The sequence below is a fragment of the Hyla sarda genome, chromosome 3 (genome assembly GCF_029499605.1).
Source record: "Hyla sarda isolate aHylSar1 chromosome 3, aHylSar1.hap1, whole genome shotgun sequence".
Taxonomy (NCBI): Eukaryota; Metazoa; Chordata; class Amphibia; order Anura; family Hylidae; genus Hyla; species Hyla sarda.
This window is the reverse complement of record NC_079191.1, coordinates 435,474,562-435,500,310: the sequence shown is the minus strand read 5'-3', so window position 1 is coordinate 435,500,310 and position 25,749 is coordinate 435,474,562. Positions and strand designations below refer to the sequence as shown.

The 25,749-nt window shown below is 45.5% G+C and overlaps 1 protein-coding gene across 1 annotated transcript in view; it reads right to left on the bottom strand.

Moving 5' to 3' along the window:
- The window catches only part of ALK (ALK receptor tyrosine kinase), a 1,017,868-nt gene that overhangs the window by 678,797 nt on the left and 313,322 nt on the right, over positions 1–25,749 (bottom strand). The window contains exon 3 of the mRNA XM_056568555.1: positions 23,023–23,172. Within this exon, the coding sequence (XP_056424530.1) occupies positions 23,023–23,172 (150 nt within the window). The remainder of the gene's footprint in view (positions 1–23,022; positions 23,173–25,749) is intronic.

The following is a 25,749-nucleotide window of genomic DNA, read 5'->3' as shown; positions in this document are numbered from 1 at the left end:
TTAGGGAGCATCTGTGAGAGTTAAAGTGATTGTCCAGGAAAAAACTTTTTTTTTTTTATGTATATCAACTGGCTCTAGAAAGTTAAACAGATTTGTAAATTACTTCTATAAAAAAATCTTAAGCCTTTCAGTACTTATGGGCTTCTGAAGTTAAGGTTGTTCTCTGATGACACGTGTCTCGGGAACAGCCCAGTTTAGAAGAGGTTTGCTATGGGGATTTGCTTCTAAACTGGGCGGTTCCCGAGACAGGTGTCATCAGAGAGCACTTAGACAGAAAAGAACAACCTTAACTTCAGAAGCTCATAAGTACTGAAAGGATTAAGATTTTTTTTATAGAAGTCATTTACAAATCTGTTTAACTTTCTAGACCCAGTTGATATATATATATATATATATAAAAAAAAGTTTTTTCCTGGATAACCCCTTTAAGGCAGTGTTCCCCAGCCAGGGCGCCTCCAGCTGGTGCAAAACTACAACTCCCAGCATGCCCGGACAGCCAACGGCTGTCCGGGCATGCTGGGAGTTGTAGTTTTGCAACAGCTGGAGGCACCCGGGTTTGGAAACACTGCCTTAAGGCCCCCAGTGTACGGTGCTGATGACACACCAGCGATTTTACTGGGATTATGTCCCCGTTAATGATAATCCCCCATTGATAAACTTCGAGCGCCAGACTGCAGCCTCGTATTCACTCCGTGTAGCCCAAGTCTCAGCTGTTTATAGCAACTTTATATGGAGCAAATCAGAGGCCTAATATAAAATCTGCGAAAAATAATCCCTTATATAATAACTATGGGGAGGGGGAAGAACGCGGCGGCGACGACGTAATAGGCAATTGTCACGAGAAGATGAGATTCTGCATCCAGCTGTTTTCCCCATCATATCGTTGGCTCACGAGGCCGCACTGCCAAGTCACCCAATTATTGGCGTATCTTATCCAAACCGTGCACGTCCCACGAACATAATCTGCTCGTAAAGTGCTAAAGCATTAAAAAACACTCAATGAGGATTCGAAAATATAATTAAAACCCAAGGTTAAGCCATAAACGCTCCCTTCTACGGCACAAATTACTATTTTACTTCATTATTGTCTTTATATAAGGCTAGGGAAGAAAAAAACATCAAGGTTGAGGAGCAGAAAGATCCTAACGTAGAGTCCTGCCGGTGGCGCCCCGGCCAAAATCAGGAAGGTGTACACAAAGTTCGACAATACTGGACGTCCTGAAGGCAACAAATTCTGGAATATCAGATGACCAGAAAGTACTAAAATCTGGAATGTCAGATGACTGGAAAACACTAAGTTCTGGAATATCAAATGACCAGAAAGTACTAAAATCTGGAATGCCAGATGACCGGAAAGTACTAAGTTCCGGAATATAAAATGACCAGAAAGTACTAAGTTCTGGAATATCAGATGACCAGAAAGTAATAAAATCTGGAATATCAGGCGACCAGAAAGTACTAAATTCCGGGATATTAGATGACCAGAAAATACTAAATTCTGGAATATCACATGACCAGAAAGTATTAAGTTCTGGAATATCAGGTGACCAGAAAGTAGTAAGTTCTGGAATATCAGGTGACCAGAAAGTAGTAAGTTCCGGAATATCAGATGACCAAAAAGTACTAAATTCCGGAATATCAGCTGACAAGAAAGTACTAAGTTCTGGAATATCAGCTGACAAGAAAGTACTAAGTTCTGGAATATCAGGTGACTAGAAAGTACTAAATTCCGGAATATTGGACGACCAAAAGTACTAAGTTCTGGAATATCACATGACCAGAAAGTACTAAGTTCTGGAATATCACATGACCAGAAAGTACTAAGTTCTGGAATATCAGATGACCAGAAAGTACTAAGTTCTGGAATATCAGATGACCGGAAAGTACTAAGTTCCGGATCTCGGCCGGATGACTGGTCATGCGGGGTGGAGGCTCGTGACCTCACGGCCACATCCCCTCAATGCAAGTCTATGGGAGGGGGCGTGACGCTGCACCCAATGCTCTAAACGAACGCCAGGAGCAGCAGGGTGATCACAGAGGTCCTCAGCGGCGGGACCCCTGTGAACAGACATCTTATTCTTTGGATAGGGGATAAGATGTCTAGGGGTGGAGTACCCCTTTAAGTTATTGATTTTAAAGATCATCTTCTGGAATATTAGATGTCATAAAGACATCAACATCTGGAATACTGAAGAATTGGGAAATGCAGAGTTTTCCTTTTCTGAGATACATCTATATCATCCTGTATCTGTGACCACAGTTGTAAATAGTTTATCTGTAAATTTTAGGTGGGAGAACTATTTCCACATTTTCCCTATATGATTTTATTTTCTAATTAATTAATTGTTATATTTTAGGCATTCCCCTCTGTCACTATTGGTCAGTGTCAATTTAGAATTTTGACTTACTGAGCGGGTTTGGCGTCAAGCCAGGTCTGACGTGTGACCGTACTGATAGCCTTGTTCTCCTGTTTAGGATTGGGAAATACCAAGATATTGGAATATTACAATTGTTTTTCAATTCCTGGATAACTCCTTTAACAGGTGCATGATGTAGGGTCTAAATTAATGTTGGCATTTGGTCTGACACCTCCATTAATCTTAAAGGGGTACTCCGCCCCTGGCATCTTATCCCCTATCCAAAGGATAGGGGATAAGATGTCAGATCGCCGCGGTCCTGCTGCTGAGGACCCTGGGGATCGCCGCTGTGGCATCCCGCCATCATTACTGCACAGAGCAAGTTCGCTCTGTGCGTAATGACGGGCGATACAGGGGCCGGAGCAGCGTGACGCCATGGCTCCGCCCCTCATGACATCATGCCCCCTCCCATAGACTCGTATTGACGGGGTCTAATGATAGCAGGGTGCTGCAGCGGCCATCCCCGGGGTCCCCAGCAGCGGGACCCCGGCGATATGACATCTTATCCCCTATCCTTTGGATAGGGGATAAGATGTCTAGGGGCGGAGTACCCCTTTAAGATCCAGTCTGTGTAACATGAATAAACTGTGGCCTGCTCCAGAGAAAGATTTCATTTTGGAGCCAGATCTGGAGCCTGAATTATTTTGTTAGCGCCTGCTCTGGGGTCTGAACTAATGTTAGCGCCTGCTCTGGGGTCTGAACTAATGTTAGAGCCTGATCTGGGGTCTGAACTAATGTTAGAGCCTGGTCTGGGGTCTGAACTAATGTTAGTGCCTGATCTGGGGTCTGAACTAATGTTAGAGCCTGGTCTGGGGTCTGAACTAATGTTAGAGCCTGATCTGGGGGTCTGAACTAATGTTAGAGCCTGGTCTGGGGTCTGAACTAATGTTAGAGCCTGATCTGGGGTCTGAACTAATGTTAGAGCCTGATCTGGGGTCTGAACTAATGTTAGAGCCTGGTCTGGGGGTCTGAACTAATGTTAGAGTCTTGGCTGGGGTCTAAACTAATGCTAGAACCTGGTCTGGGGTCTGAACTAATGCTAGAGCTTGATCTGGGGTCTGAACTAATGTTAGAGCCTGATCTGAGGTCTGAACTAATGTTAGAGCCTGGTCTGAGGTCTGAACTAATGTTAGAGCCTGGTCTGTGGTCTGAACTAATGTTAGAGCCTGCTCTGGGGTCTGAACTAATGTTAGAGCCTGGTCTGTGATCTGAACTAATGTTAGAGCCTGGTCTGAGGTCTGAACTAATGTTAGAGCCTGGTCTGTGCTCTGAACTAATGTTAGAGCTTGGTCTGTGGTCTGAACTAATGTTAGAGCCTGCTCTGGGGTCTGAACTAATGTTAGAGCCTGGTCTGTGGTCTGAACTAATGTTAGAGCCTGGTCTGAGGTCTGAACTAATGTTAGAGCCTGGTCTGTGCTCTGAACTAATGTTAGAGCCTGGTCTGTGCGCTGAACTAATGTTAGAGCCTGGTCTGGGGTCTAAACTAATGTTAGAGCCTGGTCTGGGGTCTAAACTAATGTTAGAGCCTATTCTCTATTCTCTGAATGTCCGCCCATGTTTTCTGTGTGGACATTCTGCACATATTCCGCAGTGTGAACATAGCCTTAAAGGGGTACTCCACCCCTAGACAGCTTATCCCCTATCTAAAGGAGATGTCAGACATCCAGTGCAGGGAGTGTACTTGGTTCCATCCTGGATGACTGACAATGTAGGGCGGAAGCTCGTGACATCACCACCACGCCCCGCTCGTGATGTCACGGCCACGCTCCCTCAATGCAAGTCTATGGGAGGGGGCGTGACGGCTGTCACGCCCCCTCCCATAGACTTACATTGAGGGGGCATGGCCGTGACATCATGAGCCACTAGCGCTGCACCTGATGCTCTAAATGAACGTTGGGTGCAGCAGGGAGATCACGAGGGTCCCCAGGAGCGGGACCCCACGATCAGATATCTTATCCCCTATCCTTTGGATCACAATGACGTCACAATGGGGGCGTGGCATGACGTCACGACCGCGGCCGCCCATGCCAAGCTTCTGAACAGGATGTTCAGAACGCTGGGGGCACAGGACTAATACCCCTTTAATACTATATATTGGCTTTTCACATTTTCTCATGAGCCGCAGGATGTCCTTCAGGTAGTGAAGCAGTTAAATTCTTTTTGGCGCCGGACGATTTGCTGAATGTCTACTGTGCGGAGGTAAGGTCACGTCTCGTAACCCTATGCGATTGCATTGCTGCGCTGATTAATGGCAAAAATGACAGATTTTTATTGTGTCAAATTATTTTCCATTTTGCAGGCGATTTTTGCGCTGGCGATAACAGATGATGATGAATCGGCCCCATGAAGTGGATAAAAACGAAGGAGCAACAGATTTAAAAGACGAGTGCGCGAGTCAATAGTTCTGTCAGGAGCCGATGAGACGACGCATCCATGGACGGTCCCCAACCTGTCACCGTAATCTACCTGAAGGGTGGGGACCCACAACTGAGACCGCATAGACCTGGAATATATATTACAAGGCAATGGTAATGAAGGCTGCAGGGGCCGGTCAGAGGTGGTGACATCACTCGGGGGGTGGGGATAGAGACAGCAGCATTGTCTAGGGTGAGGTGGGAATACCAGGGAGCTGCTGAGACAACACTACACTGACAATGAGAGGACTACAAAACTTCATGTCAGGAGAAACGGAGGAGCTGGAGACAACACCACCCTGACAATGAAAGAACTACACAACTTCATGTCAGGAGAAAAAGAGGAGCTGGAGACACCACACTGACAATTAGGCAACTATTCAACCTACTGTCAGGAGAGAAGGAGGAGCCTGGAGGCTGCTTAGACTGCACCACACTGACAATGAGAGAAAAACACAACCTCCTTTCAGGAGAGAGGGAGGAGCCCGGGAACTGCTGAGACAACACCACACTGAAAATGAGAGGACTACACAACTTCATGTCAGGAGAAAAAGAGGAGCTGGAGACAACACCACACTGACCATGAGAGAAGTATACAACCTCCTGTCAGCAGAGAGGGAGGAGTCAGGGAGCTGCTGAGACAACACCACACTAAAATAAGAGGACTACACAACTTCATATCAGGAGAAGCGGAGGAGCTGGAGACAACACCACCCTGACAATGAGAGAACTACACAACTTCATGTCAGGAGAAAAAGAGGAGCTGGAGATAACACCACACTGAGAATGAGAGAACTATACAACCTCCTGTCAGTAGACAGGGAGGAGTCGGGGAGCTGCTGAGACCGCACCACACTGACAATGAGAGGACTACACAACTTCATGTCAGGAGAAACGAAAAAAGCCAGGGAGCTTCTGAGACAACACCACACTGAAAATGAGAGAACTACACAATCTCCTGTCAGGAGAGAGGGAGGAGCCAGGAGCTGTCAGACTCTGTCAGACTCTTCTGGTTTGTAGTAGAATTCCTTTATCTCCCTTGACAACTGGGAAGCCACCATACACATTAGATTGTTATCTAGACCCACCAAAATCGGCAGGTTCGGCCAAATATTTTCTTTGTATGCTCCATAGGAAGTTGTGTAGTTCTTTCCAGTCTGACTTCAGTGCTCTCTGCTGACACCTCTGTCCTTCTCAGAAACTGTCCAGAGCAGGAACAAATCCCCATTGCAAACCTCTCCTGCTCTGGACAGTTCCTGACACGGACAGAGGTGTCAGAAGAGAGCACTGTGGTCAGACTGGAAAGAACTACACGACTTCCTCTGGAGCATACAGCAGCTGATAAGTAATGGAAAGATAAAGATTTATGTAGAAGTCATTTACAAATCTGTTTACATTTCTGGCATTAGTTGATTAGAAAAAATTTGTTTTCCAGCGGATTTCCCCTTTAAGATGTTACATGACTTTTATAACAATGTGATAGAGGGCACTGCAAGAATGGAGACACCGAGCTTAACATGAAGACCTTGAACATTGAAAATTCCACTTTATTAAAGGGGTACTCCGCTGCTCAGCGTTTGGAAAAAACTGTTCCGAACGCTAGAGTTGGCGCCGGGAGATTGTGACGTCATAGCCCCGCCCCCTCATGACATCACACCACGCCCCCTCAATGCAAGTCAATGGGAGGGGGCGTGACATCCGTCACGCCCCCTCCCATAGACTTGCATTGAGGGGGCGGGGCGTGATTGCATGGGGGTGGGGCTGTGACGTCACGAGCTCCCGTCGCCGGCTCCAGGGTTCGGAAAAGTTTGTTCCAAACGCTGAGCAGCGGAGTACCCCTTTTTCTGGCAGAGTGGGGCACCATTCCTGAATTCCTCTGGGTCTCCTGGCTAAGTCCTATTGTATTATCATAGGAGCAACCCTTCATAGAGGTGACCTTGGGACAAGCACTCCCCAGGAGGGTCTATTTCTTATGACAAATAACCTAGGAGTTGAAGTTTTGTAACAACTGGAGGCATACTGCTTGGGAAACACCGCTCTTAGCATTGCTTTTGGTCTCCCATTCACTGCCAGGACCATGAGCCTGCTGCTTAGCAATACTGGAAGTGGAAGTTTTGCAGAATCTGAAGGGCCACAGTCTGAGACCACTGTTCGTGTAGGGGGGGGGATACTTGCTCTGGAAGACCTGTGTACATTGCACAAAGCATAGATTTTAATGGGCACAGTGTGATACTTACATTGGATAGATTACAGCTGATCGCAGCTGGAAAGTTTGGAATTAACTTATTGTTCAGAAAGAGTAGAAAGTGGACAAGCCCTTTAAAGGAGTACTCCGGTGGAAATTTTTTTTTTTTTTAAATCAACTGGTGCCAGAAAGTTAAACAGATTTGTAAACTATTTCTATGTAAAAATCTTAATCCTTCCAGTACTTATCCGCTGCTGCATGCTCCACAGGAAATTGTGTAGTTCTTTCCAGTCTGACCACAGTGCTCTCTGCTGAATCCTCTGTCCGTGTCAGGAACTGTCCAGAGCAGGAGAGGTTTGCTATGGGTATTTGCTCCTACTCTGAACAGTTCCTGACATGGACAGAGGTGTCAGCAGAGAGCACTGTGGTCAGACTGGAAAGAACTACACAACTTCCTCTGGAGCATACAGCACCTGAATACTGGAAGGATTAAGATTTTTAAATAGAAGTAATTTACAAATCTGTTAAACTTTCTAGTACCAGTTGATTTAAAAAAAATAGTTTTTCCACTGGAGTACCCATTTAAAGGGTTACTCTGCCCCTAGACATCTTATCCCCTATCCAAAGGATAGGGTATAAGATGCCTGATTGCGGAGGAGTCCGTCCCCTATGACTCCCCTGGAGCCATTACAGCCGTGTTCCAGCCGTTGCGTCCCCTCCATTCATGTTTATGGGAGGAGGCGTGACAGCTTTGTGCTAGCCATCACGCCCCCTCCCATAGACATTAAAGGATAACTCCGGGATGTACAACTTATCCCCTATCCTAAGTATATGGGGATAAGTGTTAGATCGTGGGGGGTCTGACCGCTGATCCCCCCCCCCCCCCCCCTGCGATCCACCGAACGGAGCCCCAACTCCCTGCAAGAAACAAGCATTTTCAACCACCGCCGACACGCCCCCTCCATGCAGCTCTATGGGAGAACCGGAGCGGCGCTTTCGGCAATCCCTAGCTCCATAGATCTGCATGGAGGGGGCGTGTTGGCCGCGGCTTCGTACTGTGATCAAAACGCTAGTTTCATGCAGGGAGCCGGGGCTCCATTCGGGAGATCGCGGGGGGCCCCAGCGGTCGGGGACGTGACATCACAAACATGGAAGCCTTAAGCTTTCGTGTTCAGAACGCTGCGGTGCCGACATGGAGATCGGTGACCGGACCCCCCACGATCAGACATTTTATCCTCTCTCCTTTGGATAGTGGATACAGTGCCTAGGGGCGGAGTACCCCTTTAAGGTCTGCCTATTTCTTGGCCTGTAATAGTAGTAAAATCACCACGTGTAGAATAATGTGCGCCATCCATCAATACGCACCGGCCGAGAGGAGAAATGCCGAGACCAGAGCAGATGTGAGGGAGAAAAACAACCTCCGAGAACAACGGGAGATAAGGGGTTAATATTTCGGTCTTATTATGTTGTGGAGCCGGTCCATTGGACCGGCTCCACAACATAACAAGACCGAAATATTAACCCCTTATCTCCCGTTGTTCGCCGGACGTTGTTTTTTTCCCTCACATCTGCTCTGGTCTCGGCATTTCTCCTCTCGGCCGGTGCGTATTGATGGATGGCGCACATTATTCTACACGTGGTGATTTTACTACCACACGCACTTGAAGGTGCGAGGACAATGTCATGAGCGCCATCCATCCCGCTGAGTGCTTCTCAGGCATCATCTCCCTTGTAGAAGTTCTCGCGCGCTCTCAGATAGCCGCGGCGCCGATCAATAACCCGTACGTGTCGGCTGAGCATCTGCTGGAGTTGGCTCTGGCCCCGTTCTCTCTGGTGTTAAGTCACAACACATTAAGGACGGGACCGCAAAGTCAATCAATGGCTCCTCAGATTGCCCGCCGCCGCATGTTCATTGCTGGACCCACGAGACACGCTTTAAATATCTTCTGCTGCCATGATACTGGAGCCAAACAGTGCGCCGTAACATCGTCAAGACTTTTTATAGACTTTACCTGACCACTATAGCTGTCATCCCTATCTGCTCTTAAAGGGGTACTCCCCCCCTGGAAAAAGTTTTTTTTAATTAAATCAACTGGTGCCAGAAAGTTTGTAAATCTTAATCCTTCTAGTACTTATCAGCTTCTATTTGCTCCACAGGAAGTTCTTTTCTTTTTTCAATTTCCTTTTCAGTCTGACCACAGTGCTCTCTGCTGACACCTCTGTCCATTTTAGGAACAGTCCGGAGCAGGATAGGTTTTCTATGGGGATTTGCTCCTACTCTGAACAGTTCCTAAAATGGACAGAGGTGTCAGTAGAGAGCACTGTGGTCAGACAGAAAGGAAATTCAAAAAGAAAATAACTTCCTGTGGATCATACAGCAGCTGATAAGTACTGGAAGATACTAGGATTAAGATTTTTAAACAGAAGTAATTTACAAATCTGTTTCACTTTCTTGCACCTGTTGATTTAAAAATAAATGTTTTCCGGGGGAGTACCCCTTTAAAGGAGTACGCCAGGATCTGAAAACGTATCCCCTATCCTCAGAATAGGGGATAATTGTCAGATCGCAGAAGGTCCGACCCCTGAGACCCCCCGCGATCTTCCGTACGGGGCCTCGACTCTCCATCCAAATAGCCTGTGTGGACCACTGCACGAAGCGGGGGCCGACTAGCCCCCTCAATGCAGCGCTCCGGCTCTCTCATAGAGTTGTATTGAGGGGCCGTGTCAGCCGCCACTTCTTGCGGTGGTCGACACGCCCCTTTCTGTGGCTTGCTGGGGCCCCATACAGGAGATCGCGGGGGGTCCCAATGGTCGGACCCCCTGCGATCTGACACTTAGGATCCTTAGGATGGGGGATACGTTTTCAGATCCTGGAGTACTCCTTTAAAGGGGTACTCCGCTGCCCCAGCGATCGGAACATTTTGTGGGGGGCTAAAACTACTATTTATCCTGATCCCATAGAAATAGCAGCAGTATACAGATAGAGCTGGGAGGGGAGTTGTATAACTATCATATATCCTAATTCTATAGAGATAGCAGCAGTATACAGATAGAGCTGGGAGGGGAGGTGTATAACTACTATATATCTTGATCCCTTAGCAGCAGCAGTATACAGATAGTTATTCACCTACCCTCCAACTCTATCTGTATACTGCTGCTGCTATCTCTCTGGGATCAAGAAATATAGTAGTTATACACCTCCCCTCCCAGCTCTATCTGTATACTGCTGCTATCTCTATAGAACCAGGATATATGATAGTTATACACCTACCCTCCCGCTCTATCATATATCCTGATCCTTTAGAGATAGCAGCAGCAGCAGTATACAGATAGAGCTGGAGGGGAGGTGTATAACTACTATATATCCTGATCCCATAGAGATAGCAACAGCAGTATACAGATAGATTTGGAGCAGAGGTTTATAACTACTATATATCCAGATCCAATAGAGAACGCAGCAGTATACAGATGGAGCTGTAAAGGGGAAGGGTATAGAGCTGGAGGGGAGGTGTAAATTCACATATTTATCCAGTGTGTATTTTTAGATTGTTCAATGTTTCCCTCTTTCCTGGTCCACACTGTCTGCTCTGTTGTCCTCATTGCCCCCATTCCTGTCTACTGTACATCCTGTTACAGACTTCCTGTGCCTGTTGCACACTCTAGCTGGGAGTTCAGCCAACTCTATCTCCCTCCCACTATGTGGGATGCTCCTGTGGATGTAGTGGTTTGGATCATAGCCATGAATACAGGAAAAATGGGGGCAATGGAGTCAACAGAGCTGACAGTTTGCATCCAAAGAAGGAAAGCGGAACGACAACAGAAAGGTAATAAGATAACACTATTTACCAATATATGGCCATTTATTAGACACCCACTAGGTTATCATTATTTGTCATTCAAGATTTTGAGCGCAAAATAATCCCCCTCCCCCACTCATTGTCTTACATAAGGGGGACTGGTTCCATTATTTTACATGTACAGTATATGAGCATCATAGATATGAGTAGGGTTTCAGTTCTGTCTAGAGATTTCCTTTAAAGGGGTACTCCACTGCCCCAGCGTTCCTGAACTTTTTTTTTCTGAGCGGGGTTGTAACATCCTGGCCACGCCCATCGTGACATCACACCACGCCCCCTCAATGCAAGTCTATGGGAGGGGGCGTGGCAGCTGCCACGCCCCCTCCCATAGACTTGCATTGAGGGGGCGTGGAGTGATGTCACGAGGGGCGGCTGCCACGCCCCCTCCCATAGACTTGCATTGAGGGGTTGTGGAGTGACATCACGAGGTGCGGCCACCACGCCCCCTTCCATAGACTTTGATTGAGGGGGCATGGAGTAACATCACGAGGGGCGTGTCCGTGACGTCATGACCCCGTTGCCCAGCGTTCGGAACAAAACTTTGGAGTACCCCTTTAATCTCAGACTATTTAGGCCCCGCCTTGAGTTACGTCCATTGTGACATATACTGCACGTTAATAACACGTTTATGAGCTTTTTTGCGCGGCATGACGCAGGTAAACGAGGCGCTCTGTGCACGCACACCTCAATTATGCGATGATGAATTCTCTAATAAACCTTCGTCGCCGCCACCTGGTAAAAACGTTATGAGCGATGGTTTCATTACCGCGCAATAAATGTCTTCGAAAAACCTGGGAAACAAATAAAGAGCGATAAATGATCTCCATTACAACAGGTTAACGGCGCAGTCTCCGGGTTTGTCCTCTCAGGAGAAGAATACGGTATGACTCTGCGCTCCCCAGTCACACGGTCACTCAGATCGTCAGTGCGCGACGCTCGTACACTCGCGCGTCAGTAATGAAACACGTATCCGAGACATTAGAGACAACAAACACAAGGTGCACGGAGATATTATGCAGATACGATGACTTGGTGGCTGCGGAGTGAAGAGAGAATCTAACACCTGGTGGCTCCAGACTGAGAAGACGACACTTGCCTGGGCAGATATCTCATTTCCCCGTCCTGCCAACTTATTTGCATATAAATGACATCACCGGATCCGCTCATTAAACAAAATGAGGACATTTGTAAAAGTCAAAAGAAGGATTCAAACGATTGCACTACCATTGGTCTTAAATTAAATTCTCCCCACCTTGGGATCGGGGGGAGGGGGGAGGCATTTATAAAGTTGGTTGGAAGTGCACGACACCTTTATTAACCCTTTATGCAGAACACCAAATATATACAGCCGCTACATGCTGTGGGACTGTGAAACAAGCTCAGGAGGTGTGCTTCCTTCCTAGTCAGTGAGTACTGGCTGCTATCAGCAGCCGCAACTCCTCCCTAAAGACGTGCAGCGGTGGTCTTGGCATTTAAAGGGGTACTCCACTGGAAAACATTTATTTTATTCAACTGGTGGCAGAAAGGTAAACAGATTTGCAAATTACTTCTATAAAAAAAAAAAATTAATCCTTCCAGTATTTATCAGCTGCTTTATTCTCCATAGGAGGTTGTGTAGTTCTTTTCTGCCTGACCACAGTGCTCTCTGCTGACACCTCTGTCCATTTTAGGAACTGTCCAGAGCAGGAGCAAATCACCATAGAAAACCTATCCTCAGGGGCGTAGCTAGAAACCACGGGGCCCCGGTGCGATAAATTGCCCTGGGCCCCCTACCACCTAACGACCCTCTTCCCCAATCCCGGACGACCCCTTACTCGGCTGCACAAAGATATCAGGGACTACAGTCAGGAGAATACACAACAATATAAGTGACTAACAGGCAGGGCCAGACAGACAAAACAGGCATTTGAGAATAAGCAGCCCATTTTTCTGGAGGGGGTCCAACTGCTGGGACCCCTACTAATCAACAATCAGCTTTTATAAAGCTATAACTCCCATCATGTCTGGAGAGCCTCAGGCATTATAGGAGTTGTAGTTTTTCAACAGCTGGAAGCCCCCTGGTTTTTAGTATACAGTATTAGGTTTTATATGCTCTGGTCAGCCCCCGCCTGCAGCCACACACGGGAGCCGGCCCGGGCACATAAAAAGAAGTATTCCTATCCCGGACATCTCTGTGTCCCGAAAAATCTTTTCGGGACATAAGGATGTCCGCCGGTCACTCACTATTCCCCGGCGTCCTCCTGCGATCCTCCTTCGGTCCTTCGCTTCTCCGCCTCTATGGTCGTACGCACGGGACGTCACTGACAACCATAGAGACGCAGGAGGACCGCAGGATCGTCGCAGGAGAACGCGCGCTGGCCGGGGCCTGGTAAGTGACTGCGTCATCTTCTTCAGTGTTCCGGTCAACGCTCCTCCGGTCCCGGCACCTACTGCTATGGTCCATAGGCCATAGCAGTAGATGTGACCCCGGGCCGGAGGAGCGGTGACCGGATCACTGTGGGGGCAGCAGTACAGACATACAGCCTCCAGCCGTACACTGTATATGGCTGGAAGCTGTATGTCTGTGGGGTGGGGGGAAGCTGCCTACTATTGTGGGGGAACTGTTGACCTAATGTGGGGGGGAGCTGCCTACAAATGTGGGGGGAGCTGCCTAATATTGTTGGGGGGAGCTGCCTAATATTGTGGGGGAACTGCCTACTATTGTGGGGGAACTGCCTACTATTGTGGGGAACCTGCCTACTATTGTGGGGGAAATGCTGACCTAATGTGGGGGAGCTGCCTACTATTGTGGGGGGGAGCTGCCTACTATTGTGTGGGGGAGCTTCCTACTATTGTGGGGGGGGGGGGGGAGCTGCCTACTATTGTGGGGGGGAGCTGCCTACTATTGTGGGGGGGGGGAGCTGCCTACTATTGTGGGGGAGCTGCCTACTATTGTGGGGGGGAGCTGCCTACTATTGTGGGGGGGGAGCTGCCTACTATTGTGGGGGGGGGGGGAGCTGCCTACTATTGTGGGGGAGCTGCCTACTATTGTGGGGGAGCTGCCTACTATTGTGGGGGAGCTGCCTATTAATGTGGGGGAACTCCCGACCTAATGTGGGGGAGCTGACAATCTAATGTGGGGGAATCTAATCTAATGAGCGGAGCGCTGCATTTTACCAGAAGACGGGGAGAAGTCATTTTCGGTTTCGGTATCGGTTTCGGCCGGACATTTTTTTTTTTTTCGGTTTCGTTTCGGTTCTGAAATTTCCATTTCGGTGCATCTCTAATCGTCACCTATCATCACTGCAGAACTAACAAGTGACTACAGCTGATGGGACAGTCAGGAGAATACACAGTGATATCTGTGACCGTGACGTCTTCTCTGTTGTCTTTTCTTTTCTTCTTCATCTGGTCCAGACGTCAGGACTTCTTCCAGCTCCATCTTCTCAGCAGAGTCTGACACCGGACATCATAGGTTCTCACTTTGTCAGTAGATCCTCATCCTCTGCATGAAGATATGAATCATTATTATTCTGCTAAATAGTGTACCCCCTGAATATAATACTGCCACACACTGCACCTCTGAATATAAAACTACCATCCACTGTACCTCCTGCATATAATACTGCCACCCACTTTACCCCCTGAATATAATACTGCCACCTACTGTACCCCCTGAATAAAAAACTACCATCCACTGTACTCCTTGAATATAATACTGCCACCTACTGTACCCCCTGAATAGAAAACTACCATCCACTGTACTCCTTGAATATAATACTGCCACCCACTGTACCCCCTGAATATAATGCTGCCACCTACTGTTCACCCTGAATATAATACTGTCACCCACTGCACCCCCTGAATATAAAACTACCATCCACTGTACCTCCTGCATATAATACTGCCACCCACTGTACCCCCTGAATATAATACTGCCACCTACTGTTCACCCTGAATATAATACTGTCACCCACTGCACCCCCTGAATATAAAACTACCATCCACTGTACCTCCTGCATATAATACTGCCACCCACTGTACCCCCTGAATATAATACTGCCACCTACTGTTCACCCTGAATATAATACTTACCTCTTAAATATTATACTGCCACACACTGTGCCCCTGAATATAAACCCTCAAAATAACCATGCTATACGCTGTACCCTCCCACACATCATACATACATACATCTTGCTTACACACATCTATCATTCATACACACACATTATTCATACATATATCATACATACAGTGACTTAGAGAAACAGAGAGTCGGCACTGATTGACCTCTGCTAATACCGCACACCTGCAGAGTCCATGTTAGTGCTTGTGGATCCTAAAACTGTATGCTCCGTGGTGCTCAACCTTCAGAGTGCAGGAATTGCATTCACATTAAGACAATGAAGAAAATCAGGTGGCACTCACGGTATTGTGAACAGTATCTTCTTTATTCGGTGCGGTGCATAAACAGACAGCGGGGCGCAGCTTGGATCAGCAGTGTAACGGACGACAGCTATTTCACGCCACTCCCGGCGCTTCTTCAGGTTACCTGAAGAAGCGCCGGGAGCGGCGTGAAATAGCTGTCGTCCGTTACACTGCTGATCCAAGCGCCCCGCTGTCTGTTTATGCACCGCACCGCCTGATTTTCTTCATTGTCATCATACATACAGTACATACACACATCATTCAGACACACACCACCTCCGGACCCCCAAACACATGCATTATACATACATACACACACATCATACATACATCATACATACACCTGCCACCTCCAGATCCCTCTGCATAATTCATCTCCACACATCATACATACATCCTTATAGCTTACACACATCTCCACACATCATACATATACATCTTGCTTACACACATCATTCATACATCATACATACACACACATCATTCATACACACGCCGCCTCTGGGCCCCCCACACATGCATAATACTTACACATCATACATACACATACATCATACATAAACACATATCATACATACACCTTCCGCCACACACATCATAAATACATCTTGCTTATACAACATCTATCATTCATACATCATACATACAGTACATACACACACATCATTCATACACACACTGCCTCCAGACACCAAACCCCCCCATGCATATATACCTCGCGCTTACACCTACATACATACATTAAATACATACACACATTCTACACACATCATACATACACACAACATACATACACAAACACAATAATACAAACACACATGATACATGTACTCACACATAAAACATACATATATACACATCATACACACACACACCTCACATAGCACATAAATGCAAACATCATACATACACATGATCCCCCCCCCCGTCCTCGTCCTCCTCACCTGCATACGCCGTGAGTTCAGGGTGATCCGGTCCCGGGAATCCAGCGTCGGAGGCAGCAGGCCACACGGAAGCTTTAGTGCCCTGGGTAGGCCAAAGCAGAGTCCCGTGCTACAGCGCGGCCCGGGGGTGCCAGAGGTTGGGGTTGGGGCTTCTGGTTTTTAGGGGTTTTAACTCGGAGGGGGGCACTGCTGGGGGCCCCTACATAGACGGAAGGCACCAGGAACATGTTGCTGCGGATGTTGGGGTCAGAGGCAGATAGGGAGCACCAGCTCCCATCTACTTGCCAGCCTCCACTTCTTCCTCGGCGCCAGGAGCAAGAAGACGTTCGTGCCTGCGCGGCGCACGTTTACCTCCAGCAGCCAATCCGCTGCGGCAGGAGGAGGGGTAAGAGCGGCCGCAAACTTAAAGAAAAAAAAAAGTTTTTAAACATTGCATTGAGGCAGACAGCCCCCTGGAAAGCCCGGCCCCACCGGGAAAAATGCCCGGTGTTCCCAATATCCAGTCCGGCCCTGGCTGCAGCATAGTATAGTGAATTGGCCCGGTCGCGATTGCGACCCTTGCGACCTCTATAGCTACGCCACTGCCTATCCTGCTCCGGACAGTTCCTGACACAGACAGATATATCAGCAGAGAGCACTGTGGTCAGACAGAAAAGAAATTCAAAAAGAAAAGAACTTCCTGTGGAGCATACAGCTGCAGCTAAGTACTGGAAGGATTACGTTTTTGTAATGGAAATCATTTACAAATCTGTTTAACTTTCTGGCACCAGTTGATTTAAAACAAATGTTTAACAGTGGAGTACCCCTTTAACCTTTACACAGAACACCCTATAGATACAGCAGCTGCGTGCTACAGGTCTATGAGACAAGGTCAGGAGCTGCACTCTCTTTATAGCCAGGGAGTACTGGCTGCTAGCAGCAACCGGGACCCACCGCCAATGACGGACAATGGCAATCATGACATCTAAAAAGGCGGGGGGGGGGGGGGGGGTTGGGGGGGGGGTTGCCCCATTATGGCAGAAAGTTAAACATATTTGTAAATTACTTCTATTAAAAAATCTTAATCCTTCCAGTACTTATTAGCTGCTGAATGCTACAGAGGAAATTCCTTTCTTTTTGGAACACTGATGACATCACAAGCACAGTGCTCTCTGCTGACATCTCTGTCCATTTTTAGCAACCGTGCATAGCAGATGTATGCTAAGGGCAGCATGGTGGCTCAGTGGTTAGCACTGCTGCCTTGCAGTGCTGGGGACTTGGGTTCAAATCCCACTAAGGACAACAATAAATAAAGCGTTATTATTATTATTATAATAGCGTCAGCAGAGAGAACTGTGCTCGTGATGTCATCAGAGAGCATTCCAAAAAGAAAACAATTTCCCCTGTAGTATTCAGCAACTAATAAGTACAGGAAGGATTAAGATTTTTTAATAGAAGTAATTTACAAATATGTTTAACTTTCTGCCACCAGTTGATTTAAAAGAAAAAAGGTTTTCACCGGAGTACCCCTTTAACAAAGGTTTTTGTGCCAACCATAGGCTCTTCAGTAATAAATGTAACTGTTCAATGCTGATCCAGGTCATACACTGGAGGATTAACCAGGTACAAAGGATCAGGAGCAGAGTTAGGATATCAGGCTTAGGACAGACACAGATATGAAGATCGGAAATAAAGGAACAGATACCTTCGATTGTTATCTCTCCTGATTCCCCAAAAACACATTCGTGATCTGCCAAACATGCATGTCTTCTGGATGGGGAAAAGGGAGGAACCTGATACTTACCGTGCCTTGCATAAGTATTCACCCCCTTGTCATGATATAACCCCAGGTTTAAATGTATTTCCGTGCAGTTTTATGTAATGGACCAACACAGAATAGTCCATCATGTAGATGTGGGGGGGGGGGAAATATTCCATGGATTTTAAAATGATTTACCAATACAAATCTAAAAAAAGTATTGAGTGCCTGTATTCACCCCAGTTTACCGTGACACCTCTAACAAACATCTGGTATGACCAATCGCCTTCACAAATCACATAGAGGGAGATTTATCAAAACCCGTGCAGAGGAAGAGTGGTGCAGTTGCCCAGAGCAACCAATCAGATTGCTTCTTTCCTTTTCCACAGGCCTCTTTAGAGGCCTGTGGAAAAGGAAAGAAGCAATCTGATTGGTTGCTAGGGGCAACTGCACCACTCTTCCTCTGCACGGGTTTTGATAAATCTCCCCCATAGTTAGTAAATTAGATCCCCCCTCCCCTGCAATTTAATCTCAGTACAAATACACCTGCCCTGTGAAGGCCTCAGAGTTTGTTAGAGAGTATTACTGAACATACAGCAGCATGAAGACCAAGGAGCTCACCAAACCGGTCAGGGATTAAGTTGTGGAGAAGAACAAAGCAGGGATAGATTATTGAAAAATATACCAAACTTACAAAGCACCATAAAACTCGTAATCAGAAAAGGGAAAGAATATGGCGCAACTGACAAGCCGCGACCAAGAGGCCCGTGGAGGTTAAAGATCAACAGCTGAGGGTTAAGAACCTGTCCTAGCAGGCACAAGTTGTAGCAAATTCATGCCACGCCCCCTTCTTTAGAAACCACGCCCCCTGTAAGCACCGTCAACTTGAAGAGCATGGTGCAGATTTGTGAAAAGTTGCAGACGTAGCGGTTGGTGCAAAATATTGCGACTTTTCAGCGACCTGTGCGAGACGCCAGCTTTCATTACTTCCTCCCTCTATGTCTTATTTGTACCGTCAATGGTCCAGAGAAATAAAACCGCAATGTTTATACGTCCACTTAAATGGTCCCGCGTGGGCTCTGCGGCTCCGACACCGTCACGTTATTTGGGAAGTTTATTGCTGTCAAACCCAATTTGCAGGGGCGCCGCTATGTCAAGTGCAATTTCGCTGCATTAAAGAAGAAATTCCTGAGAGGCGCGGAAGGAACAGACGTCTTATCAGAACAATTTCTTCAGGCAATTAAGTGTGTACGCGGTAAACATCGATGTGCCGAGGCGTCCGCTGGTCAGAACCCGATAAGAGGAGAGATGTGTAGAGATAGCTTGAGTGCTGTGAGGTCTTATCATCAGACGGGGATGGAGGAAGAGATAGGAGGTCGGACCACACAACTGGAATTAACTGTTAATAGACCATTAATTCAGATTATTTCCTGCATCAAACAATATAAATATATAGGGATGAACACAGCAGAAAATCTGCAGCAGAAAATTTGTAGGGTCAAACGGAGCGCATCCGCAGCGTATGTCCCGCTGCAGATGCGCCAACGGCAGTCACAGAGGGACTGAATAGCGAGCTCCCGGCTGTAGACGGCTGTGCCCCGTGTGACCCTGCCCTGATGGTGAATTGGATTAGTTGCATAAATTTGAGCAACCAGCCTTTTCATCAGAACAAAATATTCTCAATCAGAAAAATGGAACAGTTCTTGAGTTGCAGAAATGTCTACAACAAGTCTTCCATCTAAGGACATACCCCTACACAGTCACAGTATTCATTTCCTGTCTGTTTCTCTGCCTGATATAGCTCAACACACTGCAAGATGCTGTAACCACGCCTCATTGTTCCCTAAATGTCTTAATTTATATATACAGTGCAGACCAATAGTTTGGACACACCTTCTCATTCAGAGTTTTCTTTATTTTCATGACTATGAAAATTGTAGATTCACATTGAAGGCATCAAAACTATGAATTAACACATGTGGAATTATATACATAACAAAAGTGTGAAACAACTGAAAATATGTCATATTCTAGGTTCTAGCCACCTTTTGCTTTGATTACTGCTTTGCACACTCTTGGATTCTCTTGTTGAGATTCAAGAGGTAGTCACCTGAAATGGTTTTCACTTCACAGGTGTGCTGGTGTGGAGGAGGACGTGTGATGGTGTGGGGGAGGAGGTGTGATGGTGTGGAGGAGGAGGTGTGATGGTGTGGAGGAGGAGGTGTGATGGTGTGGAGGAGGAGGTGTGATGGTGTGGGGGAGGAGGTGTGATGGTGTGGAGGAGGAGGTGTGATGGTGTGGAGGAGGAGGTGTGATGGTGTGGAGGAGGAGGTGTGATGGTGTGGGGGAGGAGGTGTGCTGGTGTGGGGGGGGGGGGGCTTTGCTGGTGACACTGTTGGGGATTTATTCTAAATTGAAGGCATACTGACCCAGCATGGCTACCGCAGCATCTTGCAGCGGCTGCTATTCCATCCGGTTTGCGTTTAGTTGGACCAACATTTATTTTTCCACAGGACAATGACCCCAAACCCCTCCAGGCTGTGTAAGGGCTATTTGACCAAGAAGGAGAGTGATGGGTGCGGCCCCAGATGACCTGGCCTCCACAGTCACCGGACCTGAACCCAATCCAGATGGTTTGGGGTGAGCTGGACCGCAGAGTGAAGGCAAAAAGGGCCAAGAAGGGCTAAGCATCATGGGAACTCCTTCAAGACTGTTGGAGACCATTTCAGGTGACTACCTCTTGAAGCTCATCAAGAGAATGCCAAGAGTGTGCAAAGCAGTAATCAAAGCAAAAGGAGCTAGAACCTAGAATATGACAGATTTTCCCACTTTTTTGTTATGTATATAATTCCACATGTGTTAATTCATAGTTTTGATGCCTTCAGTGTGAATCTACAATATTCATAGTCATGAAAATAAAGAAAACTCGGAATGAGAAGGTGTCCAAACTTTTGGTCTGTACTGTATATATATATATATATATATATATATATATATATATATAAATATATATATATATATATATATATATATATGTGGTGTCCCGGCACCGTATTTCATACGGTGCCTTGGTGGGGGGGTCCCCAAAGTCAGAGTCCCTAGGACTGTCGGGGTCCGCTTCCCTAGTTAGCCCCTAGTCACCCCTTAGTAAGTTAATATTTATAAATATTGTCATTGTAAATATGTATATTTCATTACTCACTTGTTTGGTGTCGCAGGACCTTAGGTCATGTGATCCGCTACTCAGAACTCTATGGTATGTTGAAGGACCTTTGGTGGTTCTTATGTCACGTGTTCACCCATAATGCCGTGTAACGGTGAGTGACAGTTGTTATGGACCAATCCAAAATGGCTCAGCCCCTGCCCATATAAGGGAGCTGCGGCAATTATTCTCTCTCTTGTTCCTGTGCTGCCAAGCAAGCAGAATCTCTCTTGGGTTGCTATCACTGATGGAGGTAGGACCTCCGCAACTTACAAGTACGTTTACTAGGCCAAAGCCTTGCAGCCTTGGCCTATACCAAAGCTGTTGTACATCTACAATTCCCCGCTACTCTCCGCAAGATCACTGGACCTAAACGCACCCCTAAATCCAGCGGATCTATGCAACAGAATCTTTCTGAAGCTAAATTGAGCTTATCTGATCCCAACCGACTGTCAATCGCTGCTCAACTACAAATAGACTCTGTTATCTGGATTGTTATTGATATTGCCTGCTACAGAAAATCTTCAGTAAAAGTTCCTGCAAGTTTTCAGTTAAACAGTGGTTGTGGACAATCCATTTATTACGCATTCACCTATCGCTCTTGGGAAGGGTGGCGATAGGCCCAGCACCATTACAGTATTTAACCCTCACCCTGGCGTCACGAGTGACAAGGGTTAACAGCGCCCTTTATAATTCAGAACCGCAACACCCCCATTACCCTACAACCCCCAGCCAGTATAGGATAATAGGTCGTCTCGGGAGAGAGGGAGGAACCATAAAGTTGCTTAGAGAACATCACACTGACAATGAGAGAACTACACAACTTCCTGCTAGGAGAGAGACAACACCACACTTACAACTTTCCGTCAGGAGCGAACAACAACAACAAAAAACATGCTGAATCCAGTACAAATGTGTGATGTGTTTTACATGGCTTAAAGGGGTACTCGACTGCCCCAGCATTAGCAACATTTTGTTCCCAATGCTGGGTGCAGGCTGCGGGGGTCGTGAAATCATGGCAACACCCCTTGTGACATCACGTTCCGAATGCTGTGGCAGTGGAGTATCCCTCAAAATAACAACAGTATGATTTAATAAAGCCAAAGGAATGTCGAACACAGTAAAAACTTAAGTAAAGACACATTATAAGGAGAACCAAAGATTAAAAGATGAAGCCAGCTCGACATATCACAACACAGAACTGTGGTCTTCAAACTATTAACCTTCAGTGGTTGCAAAACTACAACTTCCAGCATGCCCGGACAGCCAACGGCTGTCCAGGCATGCTGGAAGTTTTATTTTTGCAACTTCTGAAGGTTCCCAGTGTCATGATCAAGTCATGTAGGGCAAGGAATAAATGTGCCCTAACTTTCCCTAAAGCCGCTATCCCTTCCTATTGCATATCCGCCCTATGCGATGGATCTACAACTACGAAGACGGTCCACACACTGCATTTATGTGCTGGAGCATCAGGGTCAAAATAATAACTGGAAACTGTACAAAGTCTGGATACAAGTCGAAAACATGAGGGGGTTAACACATTAACCGACAAAAAGGAATATCAAGGCAAGATATAGCATACGGAACCAGAGAGCAGGGGATTAGATGTCTAGGGGCGGAGTACCCCTTGAAATCCAATCTTTTTTACCATGTCCAACCTATCCCCTCACTGAACAAATTTCAACTCACGTTGCCGAGATATTTTTCTACCTTAGATATCCAAACTATCGAGAGAAGTTGACTCGCACGTGAGGTGGACAACATGGTGGAACTTCTAAAACAAACCCATCATTGATACATAAGTCAAGCTTCTCCCAAAGGAGATCAAATCCGTCAATCAGAAAGTTTTTCCTACCCCTTGTGGAGTTCTCGGAATAATCTCCGGGTGGACCAGCCAAGATTTTGTGCCTGGATAACTCCTCCGCATTGGTGACTCTCCATGTGTTGTTATTCTGAGCAGGAGACTGTTCCAGGTCACAGTGGGATTCGAAATTACAGCTGAAATCTAAGACATAAAAAATGTAAAAAAAATAAATAAAAAATTTGTAAATTACGCACATCTGCTTCCTCCCCGGTGTAGAGGGAGCGAACGCATACGGTATATTTTCAGAACAAAGTATTTGATCGATAACTCCGAACCTCCTGCTGGGTAAAGGGATTTTTATAAACACATTATAAAAAGTTTCTAAGACTCACCTGTGGATTCCAATGTTCTTCCTTTACTAATCTCAATAAAAGATAGTCCTCCAGCATTTACACCTATCCCATCCTCTCTACATGCTACCAGATATACTTCAGTATTATTGACAATGTTTGAATGGTTGTTAACTCATCCATTAAAATTAAGGTGGTAGATGAAAGATACAATACCTAACAAAACTAAAAACTTCTAGAACAAACCAAACATGTATATATTACAACCATTACACTGTCTCCTGTAAACATGATTATAACTATTATAATACTGCCCTCATATGCAAAAATACAGCTACTATAATACTGCCCCTATATACAAGAATATAACTATTATAGTGCTGCTCCTATATACAAGAATATAACTACTATAATACTGCTCCTATATACAAGAATATAACTACTATAATACTGCTCCTATATACAAGAACATAACTACTATAATACTGCTCCTATATACAAGAATATAACTACGATAATACTGCTCCTATATACAAGAATATAACTACTATAATACTGCTCCTATATACAAGAATATAACTACTATAATACTGCTCCTATATACAAGAATATAACTACGATAATACTGCTCCTATATACAGGAATATAACTACTATAATACTGCTCCTATATATAAGACTATAACTGCTATAATACTGCTCCTATATACAAGAATATAACTACGATAATACTGCTCCTATATACAAGAATATAACTACTATAATACTGCTCCTATATACAAGAATATAACTACTATAATACTGCTTCTATATACAAGAATATAACTACTATAATACTGCTCCTATATACAAGAATATAACTACTATAATACTCCTATATACAAGAATATAACTACTATAATACTGCTCCTATATACAAGAATATAACTACTATAATACTGCTCCTATATACAAGAATATAACTACTATAATACTGACTCCTATATACAGGCATATAACTACTATAATACTGCTCCTATATACAAGAATATAATTACTATAATACTGCTCCTATATAAAAGAATATAACTACTATAATACTGCTCCTATATACAAGAATATAACTACCATAATACTGCTCCTATATACAAGAATATATCTACTATAATACTGCTCCTATATACAAGAATATAACTACTAGAATACTGCTCCTATATACAAGAATATAACTACTATAATACTGCTCCTATATACAAGAATATAACTACTATAATACTGCTCCTATATACAAGAATATAACTACTATAATACTGCTTCTATATACAAGAATATAACTACTATAATACTGCTCCTATATACAAGAATATAACTACTATAATACTGCCTCCTATATACAAGACTATAACTACTATAATACTGCTCCTATATACAAGAATATAACTACTATAATACTGCTCCTATATACAGGAATATAACTACTATAATACTGCTCCTATATACAAAATTATAACTACTTTGGACAGGAATATCAGGCAATAGAATTATATAACTGAATAGAATTTCTCTCGGTCGTGTATTATTTTTTATTGCTATCGTGTTGGGATTTACATCAGGATAAGTAATATAGACAGCGCTGCCTGGATATCAAAACATGAGAATAAAATCCAGTAAATGTAGAGAAATAATGCATTTTGTGTAATAACATTTAGAATTATGGGCCCTTGGGGTTGGGGTTGCGGCCCCGCGGTCAGAGGGGGCGGTGGCTTGATGTGTCGGATATTGTACTGGAATCCATTACGGCTCGATGCGCTCTTCTCAATGATACTCGGAGGATTTTAACCCCCCCACATCCATCCAGGATCACTGGTGCCTGAAATCATGTCTGATCCTAAATAGAATCCCCCCGTCTGGAGCTGATTAATGATTCCTATCTGTCTGTGTTATTAAGCCGCCAGAGTTTGGGTTTTAATTATACTGATTATATAATGAATTTAGAAATAATTGCCTGCAGTTCGCTAGAAGTTATCCATTACCGATAATGGCTGATTGCAAAGGGCATTGTATCAGGAGGCTGTGTACTGTTTACTCAAGGGTTTCTAGAAAGTTCTAGGGAAAAAAAACATAATTTTTTTTTTTTTTTTAGTCACCTGCAATGTTATCCCCCACACCTCTAGGTGGCGCACACAAAATAACACAACAGGGACATGATGAGCACAATTACATTGTTTTGTGGGTAAACCTTAAAGGGGTACTCCGCCCCTAGACATCTTATCGCCTATCCAAAGGTAAGGGGATAAGATGTCTGATCGCGGGGGTCCTGCCGCTGAGGACCCCAATGATCTCCGTCCTGCATCTGTCGTTCGTTTAGAGCGTCGGGTGCAGCGACGAAGGCTTGTGACGTCACGGTCGCACCCAGCTCATGACGTCACTGCCACACCCCCTCAATGCAA